The following is a 19679-nucleotide window of genomic DNA, read 5'->3' as shown; positions in this document are numbered from 1 at the left end:
CAATTAGAGCTAGGAGTGCAGCTTAGAGGCCATGAGTAGGTAGCTACTCAGTGAGCTCTGTAGCTCTTCACACTATGAGGCTTTCACTGTATAAAAGCACTTGAGTAGATGGCAGTAGTTTCAGGGTAGCCAGTAATACTATGTCTTCCTCCTATTTTAGGCATCTTTGTCATAGTCAGGGAGCACAAGTCTAGTTAGCTTGAGTGATCCTGTCACAGAAATGGGCTCAGTTGTTCCAGGAGTCACAGAGTTAATTCTTGGAAGGAAAGAAGAGACAAATAAACGTTATTCCTGCTACCTGCATCATGATATGTTTGACTTTCAGGCAGAGAATTGAGTTGTATTAAAGATGGTAAGACTTCCTATACGCAGGAACTGGAAATTTAAAACCATACTTGAAATAAATTAGATTGGTGGGTGCATATAGTGATACAGGTTTAAAAATATTTTAAAGTCATGAATACTTTTTCCCTTTTGCTTTCAGGAGGATTATGAAAAAAGTAACTATGGAGCCTTCAGAAAGACTGACCAATCTCCAGGCCCTGTGGGACAGTCAGACAGTGGCAGAACTTGGACCTTGTGGTGAGAATGAATTTAGAGGCTCAAATATAAAAAGGTTGGAATTGCAGTGTCAGGAAGTCTAATTCTATTTCTGGTAGGAGCTTGTAAAGGTGTAATTAGTTTTAAGGTGTAATTAGTATGGAGCAGACTTCTGATTGGTAGGTGAAAGCACTATTTTAAGCTTTCTTGCAACCTGCTGGGTGTTACAAAGATAGGATGGTCAGTTTCTTTCAGCAGCACAATGGACACACTTCTGAGAGAAAAAGACAGTGAGTTTTGACAGTGTGCTTTTAGATGTCTTCTTGTTTGTTTTTCGATTATGTTGAATACTTTCTTGGGTCATTTCTAGGAGGCTTTTCGCAGATGTATGCATGTGTGTGTGATTGGCTTGGATTTCCCTACAGAGAAGAAGTACAATGGGTAAGTACAAGTCTTGTGCTGGAGCTCATTTCAGCTAACTGTACAAATGATGAAGGAGCAGATAAGTCATAATATGTGGGGAAGGGAGGAAATACATTCGATAAAGATGTATTTGGTTATGTATTTTTAACAGGATGTTGACACAATTTATCTGACACAAGATACAAGAGAGTTGAATTTGCAAGACTTCAGCCATCTTGACCACAGGTAAACAATATGCAGTAATCATGGTAATACTTAGCAAATTTTCCTTGTCTCTTAACCTGTCCTTCCAATAGAATTTGCCTGTCCTTGCTAAAGCCCGATACTTCCATAGCTGTCACTTGAATGTCTAGACCTCTGAAATGACCATCTATAGCATTTTTAGTTTTCAGCACAAAGATGCTGTTTTTACGCAAAAGCCCCATAAAGAGCACATTTCATTGTGAAGATAAATATATTTTGCTACTGGAAGCACTCCAAAAAGATAGCAGATAGAAAACATGCAACTACATTGGCAGGGAAAATAAAAAAGGAAATTATGTAGCATTTATTTTTGCAGAATATTTCTCGTGGGGTATACAGTAAAGGAAATTAATTTTTTCAGCAAGTCAGTTGAAGTTTTAAGTTATTCAGCTGAAATCCAGCCAGTAGTTTCTCCACTGACAAAAGATGCTATCAAAAATATGTACTTTCAGAAAGGCATTTATTGAGGGTAATTTTACTATAAGATGCTGAAACTTAGTTAAGTGTTGTATTTGGTTTACTGATTTTATCTGGCTGAGAAAATTGGATTCTAAGAACACTGAATCTGAAGATATTTAAGTAAGAAGAAGTGGTAAAGAGTCTTAATTAAAATCCATCATAATACAAGAAAAATGCCAATTTAAAGAAACTGTAAATAAAACAGTGTGTTTGCTTCTTTGGGAAAGCCCAAGGGAAGAATTAAGAATCTGTCAGAGATACAATGTTAAAATGTAACAGAAAGGATGAACTTGGAGGTTGGTAAATAAGAGTATTTTGGCTAAGCATTCTTTGCAGCTTTAAGCTACATAGTGTGTAAACTCACACACACATACACACAAAAAGCCAACAACAAAAAAAAGTTGCATATTTACTCAGCTTTTGTGGTGTTTTCACTGTCCATACTGAATTCCATGGTGATGTTAGTACCCATGTTGGCTAATTCAGTAGTAACTTAAGGTAGAATACAGGGCTTCATGACAGGTGTAGCCAAATAATTTCATCGGTTAAGCCTTGTGGAGAGAAGCTAAGGAAAGGAGTACTATTTAGCACAAGCAAATGTGGGACAAGAACACAAGAATGGTTAAAATTATTGTGCTGAGAAGAACGTAAGTCATTCTTGAAAAAGGGACTTGCAGATACTCATATTCAGCAGAAATTTAACACTAGAACAAGTTACTAGTAGTGAAAAACACTACTTGTTAACGAAAACTATAAGTGTTTTAAGTATTTAAAGCATCTTATCTGGTTCAAATGAGCTGTAGCTTAACTGAAGGTTTTCACTGAAATATACCTTACAAAATTCACATCACCAAGGAAATATATTTGTGTTGTTAATAAAAGTTTTTATTAAATGTCTCATGATTGCATAAGTCCAAAGATTCAAAACAATTTTAGATCCATTTACATGCGTTAGAACCCAACTTGAGATTACGGTTTCTTAGTACTGAGACTGGAACTGAGAAAAAGGTTCTAGATTGAAATTTTCAAGAAAAATGATTTTTTTTTTAGGAAGTCAAAACCATATGTTATTCATTACAAGTAAAAATTAGGATCTGAGATCCCATATAATTCAAGAGTGTAAGCAAGTGTTTTGTCAGATATTTAGTAAAGTAAGAAGACTACATTAACAACATGCCGATGTCTCTTTGATTTTGAGAAACTTGTACATCTTGTCCACCTGATTTCCGAGATAACTGAAACTGTATACTTCATGCTGTGGAGTAGCTCTGAGGTGAGGTAGGATGAATATTCAGTTATCTAGATAAAAGGGCTATGCATTGCAAAAACTAAACTATTTGTGCTTTTCCCTTGTGAAGTATTTCTGTTAGAGGTCAACATAAGATGGCATGAATTTTAGATGAATTTAAGTTCCCAGAGTGCCTGACACTTAGAGTGCATAACATGGCTTGCCACTTGGGAACATGACTTCTGAGGTTTTATCTGAAGTTATGTTGTGCTGTGAACCATATAATTGTGTAACATAAAAAAAAAGAAAAAGAAAAAAAAAAGGCAAATAGCACTTATGTTAAGTCTGCAGCAAAATTTTCATCTGTGTTTTAGCCTTCAAAAATGTGGACATTCACAAAATCTGTTGTCAGAAAAGTGTGATTAGTTAGATTTTTTTTTCTTCGCTGTTTAGATTTCCTGTCATCTTAAATACACTGGGGGACTGAATTGTCAAAAAAAAAAAAAAAAAAAAAAGTGAAGGCACTGGCAAAGTTTGAATGTTGTTGAAGCTTGGAGAGATTTTCTGCATTCCAGAAGAACAAAATCTGTTTTCATTTAAGATGGCACATATTTACATTTTGTACAGTCTGTAAATCTTTATTCTGGATGGTAATTTAGCAAGCAGACTAATAAATAAACGTAAGCAATTCAATATAACTTGGTGAAGGAATGTTAGGAGATGTCCTTGCTTTTGGAAATGGTCATTAGCATTCTTTCTTACTGCAAAAGAATTTCTAATTTTCTAATTTCTAATTTCTAATTTTTTTATTTCAATTTTTCTAACTTTCTAATGCAAAAGAATTCTGATCATTGTTAGTACCACATCTAGAATTTAATAGAAATAAAGTGAAAAGAAGAGCAGTATATCATTTTGAAAAGGAAAAATCAAGAATAAGTACAATAAGGTTAGGTATGCTTAAAGTAAGACAAGGAATAGAGCTAAATTCCACAAGGATTCTCATTGGTAGGAAACACCTTCAAAAATTTAAACAAAATGAAAAATAAAATTAAACTATGTAACTTTAACTTTCTCTAACTTTGTTTAACTATTAAATTTTCTCTTTAAAATTGGATGGTAAAGTGAAGAAGAATTTGATAGACAAAAGTTTCTAGACAGAATACTGCAGGAAAGGCAGATGTTCCACTATCTTCAAGCATGTAGAGGAAGGGAGATGATTTTTTTTTTGCTGTTTTTTCTCCTCCAGTTGGTATTACAGAATTATACCAGTATCTGTGCTTGTCTGAAGTTTGAACAAACAGGCCTTGAATACTGCAGAAGACTAAACTATTTAAAGATGAGAATTTGCAAATCAGCAGGCTTGATTTATTTTAAATTATTCCTGTCCTGCTGTAGCAATGTTTCTTTAACTTCTTGAAAGCACAGCAGCTTTTTTCCACCAACTCCAAACACCCCCTGTGCTTCGACTGTTTTCATCCCAGGCTTGGGAAGGAGAGGAGAGAAAGGGACAGCCTCAAGCAGGCTCTGCCTGCGGTCACCCTCCTGCCCAGGAGGTGCTGAGCTCTTGCCAGCTGCCCAAGCTGGTTTACCCAGGTAGTGTAAATACATGCAGCCAGTAATCGCTGCTCATTGTCCCTCTGTTCCTTTGGAGGAACTGGGCTGCTGTCCACCGCTGACATGTAACCACCAGAGGTGTTCTCTGCCCCTTTTGGGGTGGCTGTCCACAGCACGAAGAGCATTGTTTTTTTTTTTTTCCACCCTAACATCTCACTAGTCAGTCACTTTTTTAAAATTAAAAAAAAAAAAAAAAAAAAGTGTAATGAAAAAATATAAGTGTGGTAGGTGGAAATAAATCCGTATAGTTGATGAAGTTTGTAAGACTACCATGTCAGAAATGAATTCACAGTGAGACTTGATGCATGCTGCAAACAACGTGGAAGGTAGGCTTAATCCTTGAAGGGCACTTCACTCTATATCTCCTCTACAGGTGTTTTTGGGAGCTTCACAGTTGGTGGGCTACAGTGTTTTGCTGCAAAGTGCCACAGCTTCTTACTGTCATCTCTGTGATGGGCTTGTACTTCCAAGTGCACCAGCCTCAGTTCTCAATATATAGCCTGCAGAAAGTTTGTCCATAGGATGTTGCCATGTCTCTTGGCTTTCTTACATGCTTAGTGATCACCCTGCAGCGTTTGAATGTTCGTGGAGGAAAGTGAAGGAGAGGAAGAAGGAGGAGGAGGATGTGCTGCATGCTTAGTGCAGATCTATGCCTACCTGCATATGTCCTGAGTGAAACGCTTGGGGGTGGTACTAGCTTATAAAAGCTAATAATTTTAAATTTCTCCCTGCAAAAACTGAGGCTCACACAGCACTATTTTGCTGATCGTGTACATTCACATACATCACAGCTCTTTGTTATGTTATAAATGCAAGGGGTTTCTAAGTAACTGTTGAGTCTGCGTGTGGGTGTATATATGTATTTAATGCGTTGTGTATAAATGATCCAAGTGCTGTGCTGCTAAGTGGTCTGCCTGTGCTTGATGAATGATTCTGCTGGGGGGTGGCATGCAGACATGGTATTTGTCAATGTCTGTTACTGGCGGAATTTAGCAGAGGGGGAGCAGATCAAATTAAGAGGCTTGGAATAAAGAGAACGGGAATAATTTAGAATTTCATTTGTGAAATCCCTGTTACAATTAAGGAGGGTTTGTGCTGGAAGTCGCATTATCCTTTTGCAGGTCTCCTGCTTCCTAGGGGAATTTAACTATAGAGATGAGACAAGGATATGTTCTCTAGAAGCATTCAGTCACGGGATTATATTAAATCATCAGACTGCCAAAAAGCTTTTTAGCGTCACGCTCAATTATAATTAGAGGAGATTAAGAAGCTTAAATATGTCACAGGCTGAAGAAAAAGTAATGCTGAAAGTAGGAATGGCAGCACAGACAAATTTCGTGTTTAAAAATTCATGCTAGAATGGATGTCAGTTGGCCAGTCAAAAATTTGTATTAAAATTCAGGCAAGTCACACAGCTGCTCTTTTTTTTTTTATTTTTCAGAATGCAGAGCTTTCTGTAATGCTGATGGCAGTCAATTAGCATTGCAAAAGCAGAGGAAATTAGATATGAAGAGCACTTAAGAGACTGTTTCAAATGACCCAAACTGACAGTTATATGAAATGTGTGTAAAAGTGTTTTTCTTTTTCTAGAGACTTAATACCTATAGTTGCTGCTCTGGAGTATAATCAGTGGTTTACAAAGCTGTCCTCCAAGGATCTGAAATTAGTAAGTAACAAATTGAAATTGTATATCTGCTCTTACTAGGCTGTGCTGTGCCTTAGAGGATGCCATTAAATTTTTTAAGGTGAACTTTTTGAGGTAAATACGACTGGGCAGTCTTATTTGAAAATTGAAAATTGTTTCTCCATTAATTGTATTAGGAAATTATAGAAAGTTGGATGGTTCATTCATGCTGTAGAAACACTACTGAGAGCCAGGTCTTGCCAAAATTTCACATGAATAAAGTTTGAAAATTTTATTTGGCCATAATGGTAGCATGTAAAGCTGCTCTATCAGGTGCTACCAGCTCCCTCAAACAATATGAGGTGACTAAACAGGAGACAAACTGTAAAGCAGCTAGAAATATCTGTGGCTTTATGGAGGTGTAAGAAAAATACCAAGATTCTTTTTTTTTTTTTTTTTTTTTTAACCTCACATCATGGAACAGGCTTTTCTTGTAATTTTCATCTCATCTTGATGATTTTTATCTCCCAGTTGTCTGAAACTATCCCTTTAAAGTATGTAGTGACATGTGATGATGATATTCTTCCCCAACAGCATTCTTTTTGGAAAGTAAAAAGTGGGGAAACAAGTTGGACAACTGAAGAAAATACCAAGAAAATAAGTAATTAAGTGTCTTATTAAATATATGAAAATACACCTTTAACCTGAAAGCCAATAGTTACAGGTTGAATTAGTGGTTTGAGAAACTGTTTTCTCTTAAGTTACTTATTTTAATTTGGGGGATTTTTTTAGCAACTTTTATATAATAAGCAAATAAACTTTGTCAATCTTGAAACTGTATCAGTCCTTAAAACAAACAAACAAAACAAAACAAAACAAAACAAAACAAAAAACCAAAACACAATCTTTCATACATTCAAATTTCAGTCAAAAATACCAGGAAAATACAAACTGTTGGACAGTAACTCCATGCCACAGGGACACTGCTGAGGGTCAGTGTGAGGTCAGACATATCCAGAGGCCACTGAATGTATTGTTCTGCTTTGTGAGTCCCACTCTGACATTGTGTTTGATAGACATGATCTGTAGTGTTTTTACAGTGCATGCATGAAACTTTCCACTTGCAATCGCTCTGCTGCAGAAACACCATGATGATGTTCTGAATTATTAAAATATGAAAGGCAAAGATATAATTGGAGAGAGAGTTGAATTGTCAATCTTTAGAAAACACTGTCACCTTTACTGTGTAAAGGATTAATAAGATTTCTGTGTGTGCTAGAGCATTTTTTTTTTTCCTTTTAGGAGTTTCAGCAAGTTTATGGCATCAAAAATGCCATACTGTCATTAGAGATAAAAATGTCCCAAGTATGAATGCCAGATTTTAAGGGTGGATGACAAAGAATAGTTTCAGCGCTTCATGATCATGACTAAAGTTCAGTTTTGGACTTCATCTGAATGTGTGCTGTGAAAAAAGACTAAGAATCAAAATAAGAGATTATAATACAAGGTGATGAGATACAGAGCTCACTGTAGAGCTTTTGTAACCTTGAGGTTTTATCTCTGTCTGAATGAGCACAGCAAGCAAACCATTTTGTTATGTTTGGATCATGGTACTTGTAAATGTCTGTGCAAATTCCAGAATTCAGCAGGAGTATGATCATGAGATGTGATTTATTCTGTGTAGGCTGGCACAACTCATGCTGAAATACAATCACCCTTCAACACTAGTCCCTAAGCAATCTTTGGAGGACATGTATCTAGAGTGCTCTTGCTCTTGAAATTTTTGTTTCCTTTTTGTCAGCCTTAAAACATCTTCCTCGGTGTTTAGTTGTTGTTCCTGGTCAGGCTTTATTCTCCATTGCACTAGTTGTAATTTTTTTCTGAGGGATTAGCATCTATGTGAATAAGATTTCTTCAAAAACTATATGAGTGTGTTTTTCTGAGTCCCAGGGTCTGGGGTGATGGTTTCTTTATATATTTTACTATAATTTAAAAAAATCTGCCCCTTATGATTAGGTGGCCTGTTTCATAAATGACTCGCTTTTAGTTTGCCCTTTATTTTTCTGAGTCTTTTCTAGATGTCCTCTCTTGCCATCTGACTCTCTCTGGGATGTTCCTGGTATTCTTATTTATGTATGACAAGAAGCAGCTCATAGCCTGAATCCTGTTATGACGTACAGCTTATAGCTAGCTAACTAACCAACCATATGTTCTATGTTTGCGTTCTTTAACACTCTTCTGTCTTTTTTGTGGCAGTCCACTGATGTCTGTGAGCAGATTCTGCGAGTGGTGAGTAGGTCCAATCGATTGGAAGAACTGGTATTAGAGAATGCCGGGCTTAGAACGTAAGTAATTTCTTCAAAACGTTGCATTAGATGCTGCTTACTCTCAGCAAAAAGGATGTGTGATGTGTGTTAGCCAGAATAAGCATTAGAAAAGCTCAAGCTTAATGTCTAGCTTGCTCTGAGGAGTCTGTAGTCACGAACGTGTCATTAAGTTTAGGTTCCTTATGGTCCAGAAAATCTGGACCAAAAATATCTAAACTGATATTTTTTTAAGGTTCAGCCTGGAAAATTGGGTTAAGTGGAGCAAAATGGGTTGGATAAAAGATAAACCCTAAACAAACTCACACTGTTCCTCTCCAAGTAGACTTACCAAGAGAAGTATGAAAACTTTTTTGTCATTTCAAAGTACTCAAGGTTTTGTTAAAAAGTGTATCATTCCATCTTGTATAACAGATTATAGTTTAATTCCCAAGAAAGCTGTTTTTACCTTTTGAGGACTACATTTGTGGTTCAAATTTAGTAATACCTCTACTTTAGCAACTTTTTTTTTTTTTTTTTTTTAAAGAAGCAAGAAAGTAGATGATTGTTTAATCCTTTGCTATAGCCTTAAAAGAAAAGTATGTTAAAGTAAGATGTGCAGTATAATTCTTGTATGTGTTTTAAATACAGTAAGTTATAGCTACTAGGTATTTTTTTTCTTCTTCTCTTCAGAGCAAATAGATGCAAAGTTCAAATTACAAACTAGCCCTGATGGAAGTATGTGTAACTTGTTGTGGTGTTAGAGTAGCATCCGAGACTATGTAAACAAAATAAGCTCTAGTACTGATTCATGTCTGTGTTAAGAAACAAAGTATTGGAAAGGGAGAAAAAAAAAAGGCAAACAAGCACAGGGAAACGCTGTGGCATCAATTATTTTTCCTCCTCTTCCACTGTTTGTTGCTTTTTCATCCTTTTTCAAAATTGGCTTTGCACTGAAATACCTCTGGAAGAGAATTGCCTAAATGACTCAGGAAAATTGTGGTGGAGTTTGGAATTACACCCAAGCTTTCTGATCACAATGTCCTTAAAAGCTGTCATTCAAATATGAACACCTGATTTTAATCTTGTTTTTCTTGTACTTTGTGCTATGAAACGCAGTGCTAATCATGAATATCAAAAGATATATTGACTTACATTTGCACGCTGCCTACAGTGACTTATAACTTGGAGCTGGTGTCAGTTTTAATAGGACTTGACAGATAATCAACCTGTGACTTTGGTTTTCATGCCTCCATCTACATGCACAGTGTTTGGCATTTTGCCCCGGTGTGTATCTGCTCTGATCAGCATTGTCTGTCTGTTTTTGTCAAGGACGCATTTGTCAGTTTTGCCAGTTATCATATCTGCTCACTAGGAGGAAATCCTATTGTTACTGGGCCTCTTCACGTCACATAGCTCACCAACCAGCCATTTTTAATGAGCTGTGACAGACTGCCAGGCCAGTGTTGAGAAAGAGCTACCAAGATCAATGCTTTCAGAAACACCTGAGCAGCTGCAAGAGCATGTTTCCTCTGGTGGTAGGATCAGTTTAAGATGATTGCATTCTTTTCTATCTCCAGGCATTCATGTCTGTGATTTGGTGTGGGACAAGGATCCATAAACAGTTGTCATCCTCCCGACTGATGGGATAGCAAGCTGTCATACAGTAGCAGCAGTAGTAGTAGTAAGGACACAGGACTAGGCAAGTGTGGACTTGCTGTTGGGGAAAAGTGGGCTGTCAAATGAAGCCCCCGTGTATGATAAGATTTCTGCCAATGTAGATGTTCTAGAAAATGTCGTTCCCATTGCTATTTCTTTAGCAGACTTAAAGAATGTGGTCTAGATTATTTTGGACGGCTTTAATGCATTAAGAGGACAGTAATGTTTTGATAATTGTTAGGATGCTAACTTAGGGATGTGATTATCCAGATTTCAGTGAAAGGAGAGTAGTTCAGGGTGACTTGAACAAATGAGCTTGAAAAGAGTTCCATATTCATGAACTGCTTTAGAGGAATAGGGTAATATGTAATAACCAGCAGATTTTTTTTTGCATGAACCTACAAGATTCTCCAGTCTGGAAAGGCTTGTTTGCAGGAGCTGGTAAAAATCATCTGTTTGTTGTGCTTAATTCCTCTGCAAGCTGGCAGACAGGCTGTCCCTACCACCATCCACACTGACTCTTGCTGCCCTGTTTCACAGGGAATGGATGCTACAACAGAGAGGGAACAGATGTGCCCATAGTGGTGCAAGGAGGGCCTCAGAGAGGTGTTGCAGCTCATCTTCCCCTGCTGAGTGGGCTCTGAATGTCCTTACATCACATTAGTTCTTCCCACATACACCTTCTGCTTCTGTTTCGGAGATGTTGTCTAGACAGATCTTGAGGAATTTCTGTCTGAGATTTCCTGATTTAAGTACGAAATTTATTGTTGAGTGTTTGTGTTTACATGCTGTTTATATTTTAGGATAAGAACATGCTTGTCCTAAAGGCAGCTCATCATCCTGCCTTTGCAGCATTGGAACCTGTTCTGCCCTCAGGAGTCCCTCTAAGGAAATGGGGTTTCAAAAGGAAATTAAACTTTCCTGGAACATCTCTGTACCTGAGCACACCTTGCAACAACAGAGACCAAAGCTATGAGGCTATTACTGTCCAATCTCTGCTCTTTTCCAGAGCATGGAAGAGGGAGAAGATTGCTGTGTAAAGGAAGCTCAAGGGATGTTTTTTGATTCTTAACTCAATGTCTAACATAGATAAAGCATAAGAACATTAAAAGTATGGTCTCAGATTAACAAAACTGCATGGTAGGGTTAGGCCCTTAATACATGATTGCTTCCCAGTAGGTACAAGGACAGATTTGAGGAATTCGCTTAGAGCTGGAAACAGCCAACAGCCTTCTGACATAAAGTGAGGAATATGTCTCCACCAGATTCTGGCAGTGTTGTCATGTAGAGAAACCAAGCCAGCTTTGAACTTAATACTGTGAGCAGTGGTAGTCCAGCCACAGCAGAATGCTCTCAAAGAGGGTTAACATTCCCTTGCCTCTCAAGTACTTTTGGAACAGGATTTTGTGGAAGTGGATTTTGGTCATGCTCTACAGCTACCTATGACACTTAGTTAAAAGTTTGAAGCTATCTGTGCTACTTGACCTGGCTGTTAGGGGCTTTATGCAACTTGACATATCATCAGTCTCTCTCGACATACATTGCTGGGTCTGTGGTCAATGTGGTCAATGCTTCTCAATGTAAAAAGAAGCGAGCAAAGACTGGTTTCAGTGTCCTTCTGTTGTTTGAGAGAGCTGCTCCTGCTGTTTTACAAGATCAGAATACCCTTGCTTTGTTGACCTTCTGATATGTTGCAAGGCCCATCTTTTTGAGTGATTGTTGGTATAGTTGCTGCAAGCTCGGAGGGGGGAGGATTAGCTTTGTGAGTGTGGGAGATAATGGTATGGAAGTTAACATATATGTCCCACCCATGCATGACATGGAGGAGACAGAAATCTGTTAAATTCCGATTTTATATCATCAGATCTTTATCAAAAGTAGCTTGAGCTTTGAGTGAGTGTCCTTCAGTCTCTTATATTACAGAATAAACAAATAATAATATAACCTGCTTTGAAAGATAGCAAATTAGCCAGATAAGCGTTGTTTAAAACTATGAAGGATCAGTAGGGTAAGTTGGCTTCTTCTGTCTGCTAGTCCTTTGGCACTCTTAAGCCTCTGATTGTTCTGTTGACAGAGGAGATAACAGAACTCTTTCTCCCTCTGTATTCTTTTCTTCCAGAGATTTTGCACAGAAACTAGCCAGTGCCCTAGCCCACAATCCCAACTCAGGACTTCATACAATCAACCTTGCTAGCAATCCGCTTGAAGACCGAGGTACTGTAACATTTCTGTTTTCCTCTTTCTACAAACGTAATAAGGGGATTACTGCTGCTCCATTCAGCTTTGCCTGAATAACAGGTTATTGTTCTGTGTGTAATGCCATTGTAAATATCTGTTGTTCACAAATGACTGAGAATTGCTATTCTTTTTGCTTATTACATATCCATTAGCTTGTGGAGAAGTATTTAAATGTCTTAAACCAACCGTGGATTTCATTAGATTTCATTACACTTTCATAGAGGTTTCTTTTAAAGGAAGATGGAATGCAGTGAATGTTTAGAGCTAGAGAGAAAATAAAATGGTTTCTACATGCATATTTTTAAAGGCAATATAATCACTTTAAAGCTGAAGTGTGAGACGACTTTGTTGCTTGGATTATATTTTTCTGATGGTTTTGCATTTTTATTTTAGCCATAATTCCATAATTATTTCTGGTATTGAAGCTGTTCTTTTTCAGCTTTGTTCTAGTCCATAATGTTGCCAATTCTTTGTGATGTTCTGTAGTACTTACATAGCTGGCATCCTTATGTAGCTGAATACTGTTGACTCTGCAAGATGAAAAATCAAGCTGAATAGCCCAGCTTTTCTCCAACTAGACACTGCTAGGCATGATTTCAGTACATATCAAGTCAAATCATTCCCCTCCCTTGTCTATTTTCTTTTCACCCAGGGCATTTATTTTTTAAAATAAGGTTACATTCTTTCAGTCTGCCGTTGACCCTTCTGCGCTGCCCACGTGAGATTTCCATTTGTTTCGCTTAATGCATTCCAAGCACATCATGTTCTTGGGATCAGACTAGCGTGTGCTCCTGTTGGGCCAGAAGTGAAATAGGAATTTTATGCAGTGAACCTTTTCTTGTGTTATTTGGTTTGTTTTGACAAAATTTTCCAGTCTCTTGGCTGACATGATTCAAAATGGAAAAAATCTTCGTTTGGTTACAACCTGACTGACTCAGAATGTTGTTTGTAGGTGTGTCTCCTTTTTCTTCATTTTGGTGAGGGGAAAAGAGATGCAAAGGGTATTTTTCCTCTCCCTCTTTTGTATCTCTTCTCCTTTTCACCAGAATCAAGTATGAAAATATTTTTGCTTTTAATACATTTGGAGTAGTTTTTTATTTAAAATTGTTCACGTGAATTGCTAAACTCTTCTGACTATCCCTTGCCTGGTTCTTGAAAACTCCCTATCATGTGAAAGCCAATGCTTTGCTGCAGAACATTATTATTGCAGTGTGCTGCAGGCCTAACTGCATTATTCAATGTTTTCTCTTGCAAGTTGGAAAAAAGGCTGTCATATTGTTGATTCTACTTTGAAAGAAGTGTATTTAGGTTGTGTTTTATGAAAGGTTTCTTTTAAAAAGAACTAGGTTTGGTATTTTTTTGTTTGTGTTTCTTTTTTTGTTTGTTTGTTTTGTTTTTTTGATGTTTTGTTTGTTTTAAATCTTGAAGCCAAACAAATGACGAAAGCATTCAGTAGCTATTCTACAATGCAAGGATATTTTTAAAAGCATATCAGTGTGAGTACTTTCTTTGCAATAAAGCTATTTATTCAAGCAATTTTGGAGGAGCCACATACAAGATTTAAAAAAAAATGCAGAAGGTAATACTTGGAGAAATTAGTAGAAATTTATTATTATCTCAGTCTCTCCTATCATATCCAATTACAGTTTGACCTTTTAGTTAGAGAATTAGCCAAGTTATATAGGTACTTAAAAAGAAATTAACTATAATTGCAATGTGCAAATATTACAGTTTTCTGGTTTAAGAAGGATTTTCATGTCCTGTGATCTGATATTCACGGAGTGCAAATTAGATTTGACTTTATTAAGCCGAAGGGGCAGCGATCATTTCACAGGTAAAAGCTTGCATAATGAAGATTTATGTAAACATATGGATTTTATAAAATATCTCTGGAAAAGTCATCTCTTCGGGCTCTAGGAGTACAACCAGATTATTTTGTAGTTATGAGGGAAACAATGCCGAACTGTGTGAATAATGGAGAAGAATCTATCCTTGTCCCTTGCTTAGACAAAGAAAAAAACAAACACAAGCCACTAAGCTGTTTGTATGCTATTGAGTACCAAAAAGTAAAGAGATTATATTATAATATTAATGCAACTGCCTGTGTTCCAATAGCAGGACTGTTCTTTTTAACTCAGACATAGGACCCAGCTTCATTTGAAATATAAAGCAGTGTTCACAAGATACAGTTTTGCACCAAGATCAGCCTCTTAATTTGTGATTAGCTTCCCTTAACAATACTGTCAGTTTTTGTGAGGTTAACACTTGGAAAGTTTGTTATTAATATTGTCTTTAAAATCTAGTCATGCTGAAGTGATGGAAGCTTTGCTTTTGACTTGACTAGGATCATATTTTCTAAAAAATAATACAAAAACAAGCTAAAATTTGGAAATACTCAAAACCCAATCTATGTGGTTGGATGTGTTGAAGTCTACTTCTAAATCTGTGTGGTCAGATGTGTTGAAGTCTACTTCTGCTATTAGCTATTAGAGCTCAGCTCTGCTAGGAGGTTAGCACAAGTGGGTTGCTTCAAGAACATCCTAGGGCCTGAGTTACCAGAGTTTATCTTTTCTGCACCTGATTCCTGTATCTTAAAACATAACAGATACTTCTCCCCCAGTGCTGGTAAGACGGTAAAATTCTTCAGCTTTGTTGGAGTGATAAGAAATATGTAGGTTGTTTGCTAAACATAAAGATGGAGAGGAAAAATTACTTGCTGCACCTCTTACCCAAAATGCTTTGTAATAAAAATTACACTTAAGATGTCTTTAGTGATTCTCTTGGTATTCCTTTTCCTCCTCTTTTGCCAGCAGAACTCTACCTTGAGTTTGAAACTATATATTGTGTCCAAAGCAGCTGAACAAGAGTGAACAGTCCATCACAGAATTTAAGTTCTGAGTCTGTCTTAAGACAGATTGATCCTCCTTCAGAGGAGCTATAGATTTATTTGTTTATTTATTTATTTATCAAAGTAGGGGAGTTAGGAATGCAAATCCTGTTAATACGACTTGATGCATTCTTGCAGAAAGTTAAAGACATGGTTACCATTGTGTTTTACAGTAAATGATGTCAAGATGTCATCGGCCTAATGTTTTGGCAAGACAAATAAAATACAGCATGTTGTTTTAAGCTGCATAGAAGATGCACCTCTGACCAGCATGTACACCATGCTTTTCATAGAAGGTTAAAAAAACAACACTGCAACAAAAAAACTTATGTCAGCAATATATCTATGTTCTCTTTTATTATTGATAGTAGAAGGTGATAAAAGCAGAGTAAACGTGTATGTGACATACCACCAGCCTGTTTAATGTCTGCTTATGTGGAGAATGGTATCAGCTTTTTTATTTAATTGTGTTTGGAGCAAGTAAAAGGCTTTACTTGCTTCTCTTTCCCCTTTTCTTGCCAAGTGATTTGCAATAGAGGACTATATTTCACACTCAGGTTAAGACTTGAGTTTCTATGTTGATTTAATCCTATAATAAATATTTCATAAAGTGATTCAATTGTTATTTAGGATGTGCTTTCTCAATCAAATTTCAGTCTTTTCTTGAACTGGGGATTATATTTATGGACTGTGGAACTTGGATACACTGAGAAGGGGCTTTAATGAAAAGACATGAAAAGAGATGTTGGATTTATGCTGAAGTAGTCAGCATATGAATGAATTTTTACTGTTTTTGATCCCAAACAATTGTAATGTTTCCAAGTCTGCGTACTGGCTGGTAAGCTACAGGCTGCTGTAATGAAATGAGATAAGTGGCCATTATAACTTGGTGGAGGTTTCAGGTTTTCAGGGAAAGTCCTCAGCCACTATACGTGTATCATAGTTTCTTTTATGTGAAGTGCATACTCTTCCTCAGGACTATTTCAGATGGCTGGTGCTTGTCTGTGTTTTTGAACAACCTCTTACTCTTTTATTCAACAAAGAACAGGGTTAGTTGAGGAAAAGAAGGCAGTATTAGCTAATATGTACATGTCTCTCTTGCCTTGATATTGCTTCCTTTTAAAAGAAAAGGTTTTGAAGTTTCATGCAAACTACCATTCCACTCTTGGGGTTTATTTATTAATTTTTTTTTTTTTTTTTTTTTTTTTTTTTTTTTTTTTTGGCCAAACCATAAAGCTTCCAGTTTTCCTCAGTACTAACTTTTGGACATGTATATTTTGCCTTTGACCCCTTCTCAAAAGTGTGTGTTTATTGTTTAGTTTCTAAACTACTTAGAAGTGAGTCAGTGATAATCAACAACAAAGTTCGCTGTGTGTTCAGTAGTTAGCAAAGATGGGATCCTGACAAAATCAGTCATTTCAAAGTTTTATGATCATAAAAAGCGTAATTTTGAGCTCCAAAGTTAGTACAGTTCCTCCTCTAACAGAGTTTGGCCTGCTCTGAATTTGATACCAGTGTAATTGCTGGCTGCTCTTGGAAGGGCCAGGAAAATCTGAGATCACATGGTTGAACTGAAAACATCCTGAAAAATTCTGCTTTCTCTTTATTCCCCAACAGGTGTATCATCTTTAAGCATCCAGTTTGCCAAACTTCCAAAGGGACTGAAACATTTAAATTTATCTAAAACCTCCTTGTCACCTAAAGGTATGCTTTACAAATATGCTTGTTTTTCTGTTGTAAAAGTTTCAGACTTTCATCTTAATAATACCTTTTGTTACAAGATTAAGTCAATTACAGAATTGATTACTTTATATATGTGTATTCTAAACAGTGCAGCTGCTTTTTTACCATTCCAGGTTGCTGAGCTGTGGGTGCAGAACTTTAACCCATCCAGTGCTTTGAGAAATAAACTACTTGCCCTAGATACGAGCTTGAACCTGTACAGTAAAGAAAGATTTAATTTAGAATTGGAATACATTGTATGTTTCTTTTATGCTTCAGAAAATGTTTGAAGCAAAAATGTGCAGGAAATTTTCCAAATAGCATTCGGAAAACTACTCAAATGTTTTTTGTGTGATTGCTTCATTTGACTACTTCATGAAATCAAGTGTTTTGACAGTGCTTGATAAGTGATTTGCTCTGACTAGAGACTTTTGCTTTGTAATTTGCATGTCTGACTTGATATAGTAGTTGAAACATACATATATTTTTAAAGTGAATTTATTCACTCATCATTTTCGTTAAAAAGAATTTATTCAACTCTTGTGGTTTTTTTATTCTATGTTAGTTCCAGTTTTTTGGTGACATGCAACTGATTAAGAATCTTGACTAACCTTGCATGTACTCTTGAGAGTAGATGGTTGTGAATTTGACAGATAGTCATGCATTTCTGGTATGTTCATTCAGCCTGTTTTCTTCTTCATGTGATCTGAATGATTTCAGAAAGTGCTTTTGACTGTTGAGTCAAGAGAACCCTCTAACTGCATTGCCTTTATAAAGAGCAAATGCCTGCTTGATGAAGCTAATCAACAAAATTCTTGTCAGTAAAAATGAATTTTGATGTTATAAAAATAATTTGGAAGATTTTTAATGATCTTTTCAAAAACAATCTTTAAACAAAAGCTGCAAATACATTCCAGCTTCTCTGCTGCTGACCTTATAAGAATCCTAGTCCAGGCTGCATAGGCCATCCTAACCCATAACTATCTATCTGTTCTCCAGAGTGCAACAGGTCACTATTGCTCCATGGGAGCTCCTCAAAATTCCAGTAAAAAGTATAGGTGAAGTCTTAAAATTGGAATTGTTATAGAAGAATACGAAAAATCTCAGTTTCACCTCTTTGCTTGTCTGCAAAGCTGTCTATCTTAGCCAGTTTTCCTTCACCTTAAGAAGATGGTAGTGAATTGGTTTGTGACTTGGAAGGCTACTTTAGAACTCCCAATACTGAGGTATTTTGTTGGTTTGCTTTTTTTGTCTGGGGGAAGCCTGGCTGTAGAGGAGACAGTGACATTGTTTAGGGAGGTTCTTTGCTGACCTTGGATTCAGTAGACTCTAGGGTACATGGATTATTTTTACAGCATGTTTTCACCTCCAGAGAGATGCCCACACCACCATCACTTTTTTCTTATTATTTTTAGCTTTTTAATTTCAGAAATTCTGTACAATTCCTCACTGGTTTTGACCTTATTTCAAGATAGGTTTCTAAGATGGAGAAGGGAAGTTCAGATGGTAACTTCCCAGCTGATCTTTCTTCAAATATTGTATCTCAAGGTTCCTAAGAGCTATTAACACTCTGAGCCTCCTGAGAGCAGTAAAAGAGCATGATAGATTGCCTGCAAATGAAAGTGAGATTACTGTCAAAGTATAGAACGAGGTAGGTGAAATTCAAACAAAAGTTTATTGATCTGAAGGTTCTGGTTAAATGGAAAATTTTAGTATTTTTTTAGTATTTACTCATTCAAAGACAGGGCTGGATTTTCTGAACCCGAGCCAAAGGCTAATTAAAAATCCGTCATTCACATCATTTGGACTAAGCCTTCAAAGATGTGGCTGATTTGGGGCAGTTGGCTCTTTTTAAACATGAAACAAGCATAAACAGTATGGATTGTTTTATAGCTGTTCTTCGTCCCCAGTCAGTGACAATTCCTAAATTCTCAGAATTGTATTTCAATAGTATATGCTGAACTGTTCATAATATATTACATTAATTTCAACTTGTTGATTATAAATGCTCTAGAAGTTAAATAGACCTTTTAGATCTTTAAAAGTTTCAAAAAGTTTTCATTTGCTGTTTACCTTTAGGGATAGGGTACAGATTCAGCAATGCAATGTTAAGAAAAAAGAAAAAACACACTGAAAATAAAAGTTTCAAGACTTGGCAAAGATGGCATTGTGCTGCAGTTCTTTTCAGTATCAAAAATCTCCTGAAACTAACAGCCACACTACTAACATGGGAGTATTTCTTAATATTTGGAAGCTTGGAAAACTAGAACACTGACTGGGGATATATTTTGGTTTCCAGTGACTTGCTAGCTGCTTCCCCCACATGCTGGTAAATCCATTTCATAATAGTTTTTAAGTGACGAGTGGATATGCTCTATCTATTGAATGCCAGTCCACCTTTACTGATCAGGAACTTTGAGAAGTTGCACTTTAATGTGTTGTAGATCAAAACACGTGCCTGCTTCATTGTTCTGGCTAGGTACTTATGAGAAAATAAATTCATTTGCTAAAGGAGACAGTGATACTTATATAAGAAATACAAACATGTAGCACTTGAAAGGCAGCAAGCTTCTACAATAAATTAAGAACTTGGTAATAAGCTGCAGAGCTCTCAGATGAAAGTTAGATTTGCTGGAAATAGCCACATCCTAATTTGTATTTGGAAAAGTTGGAGGACTTGAGGGAAAAAGAGCCCTGACTGGTTTGTTCCCAATGTGAGCTTTTTAATTTTAATGGGAA

General features: G+C 36.5%; 1 protein-coding gene across 8 annotated transcripts in view; it reads left to right on the top strand.

Annotated features, from left to right (window-relative positions):
• CARMIL1 (capping protein regulator and myosin 1 linker 1) overlaps nucleotides 1-19679 on the top strand; it is a 185024-nt gene that overhangs the window by 82535 nt on the left and 82810 nt on the right. For all 8 annotated transcript variants that reach the window (XM_032182941.1, XM_032182937.1, XM_032182935.1 and 5 more), the window contains exons 6-12: nucleotides 485-582; nucleotides 911-981; nucleotides 1115-1188; nucleotides 6098-6173; nucleotides 8388-8476; nucleotides 12213-12307; nucleotides 16836-16922. In XM_032182941.1, the coding sequence (XP_032038832.1) occupies nucleotides 485-582; nucleotides 911-981; nucleotides 1115-1188; nucleotides 6098-6173; nucleotides 8388-8476; nucleotides 12213-12307; nucleotides 16836-16922 (590 nt within the window). The remainder of the gene's footprint in view (nucleotides 1-484; nucleotides 583-910; nucleotides 982-1114; nucleotides 1189-6097; nucleotides 6174-8387; nucleotides 8477-12212; nucleotides 12308-16835; nucleotides 16923-19679) is intronic.

The sequence above is a fragment of the Aythya fuligula genome, chromosome 2, assembly GCF_009819795.1.
Source record: "Aythya fuligula isolate bAytFul2 chromosome 2, bAytFul2.pri, whole genome shotgun sequence".
Taxonomy (NCBI): domain Eukaryota; kingdom Metazoa; phylum Chordata; class Aves; order Anseriformes; family Anatidae; genus Aythya; species Aythya fuligula.
The sequence above is the reverse complement of the archived record's forward strand: the minus strand, read 5'-3'. Positions and strand labels throughout refer to the sequence as shown.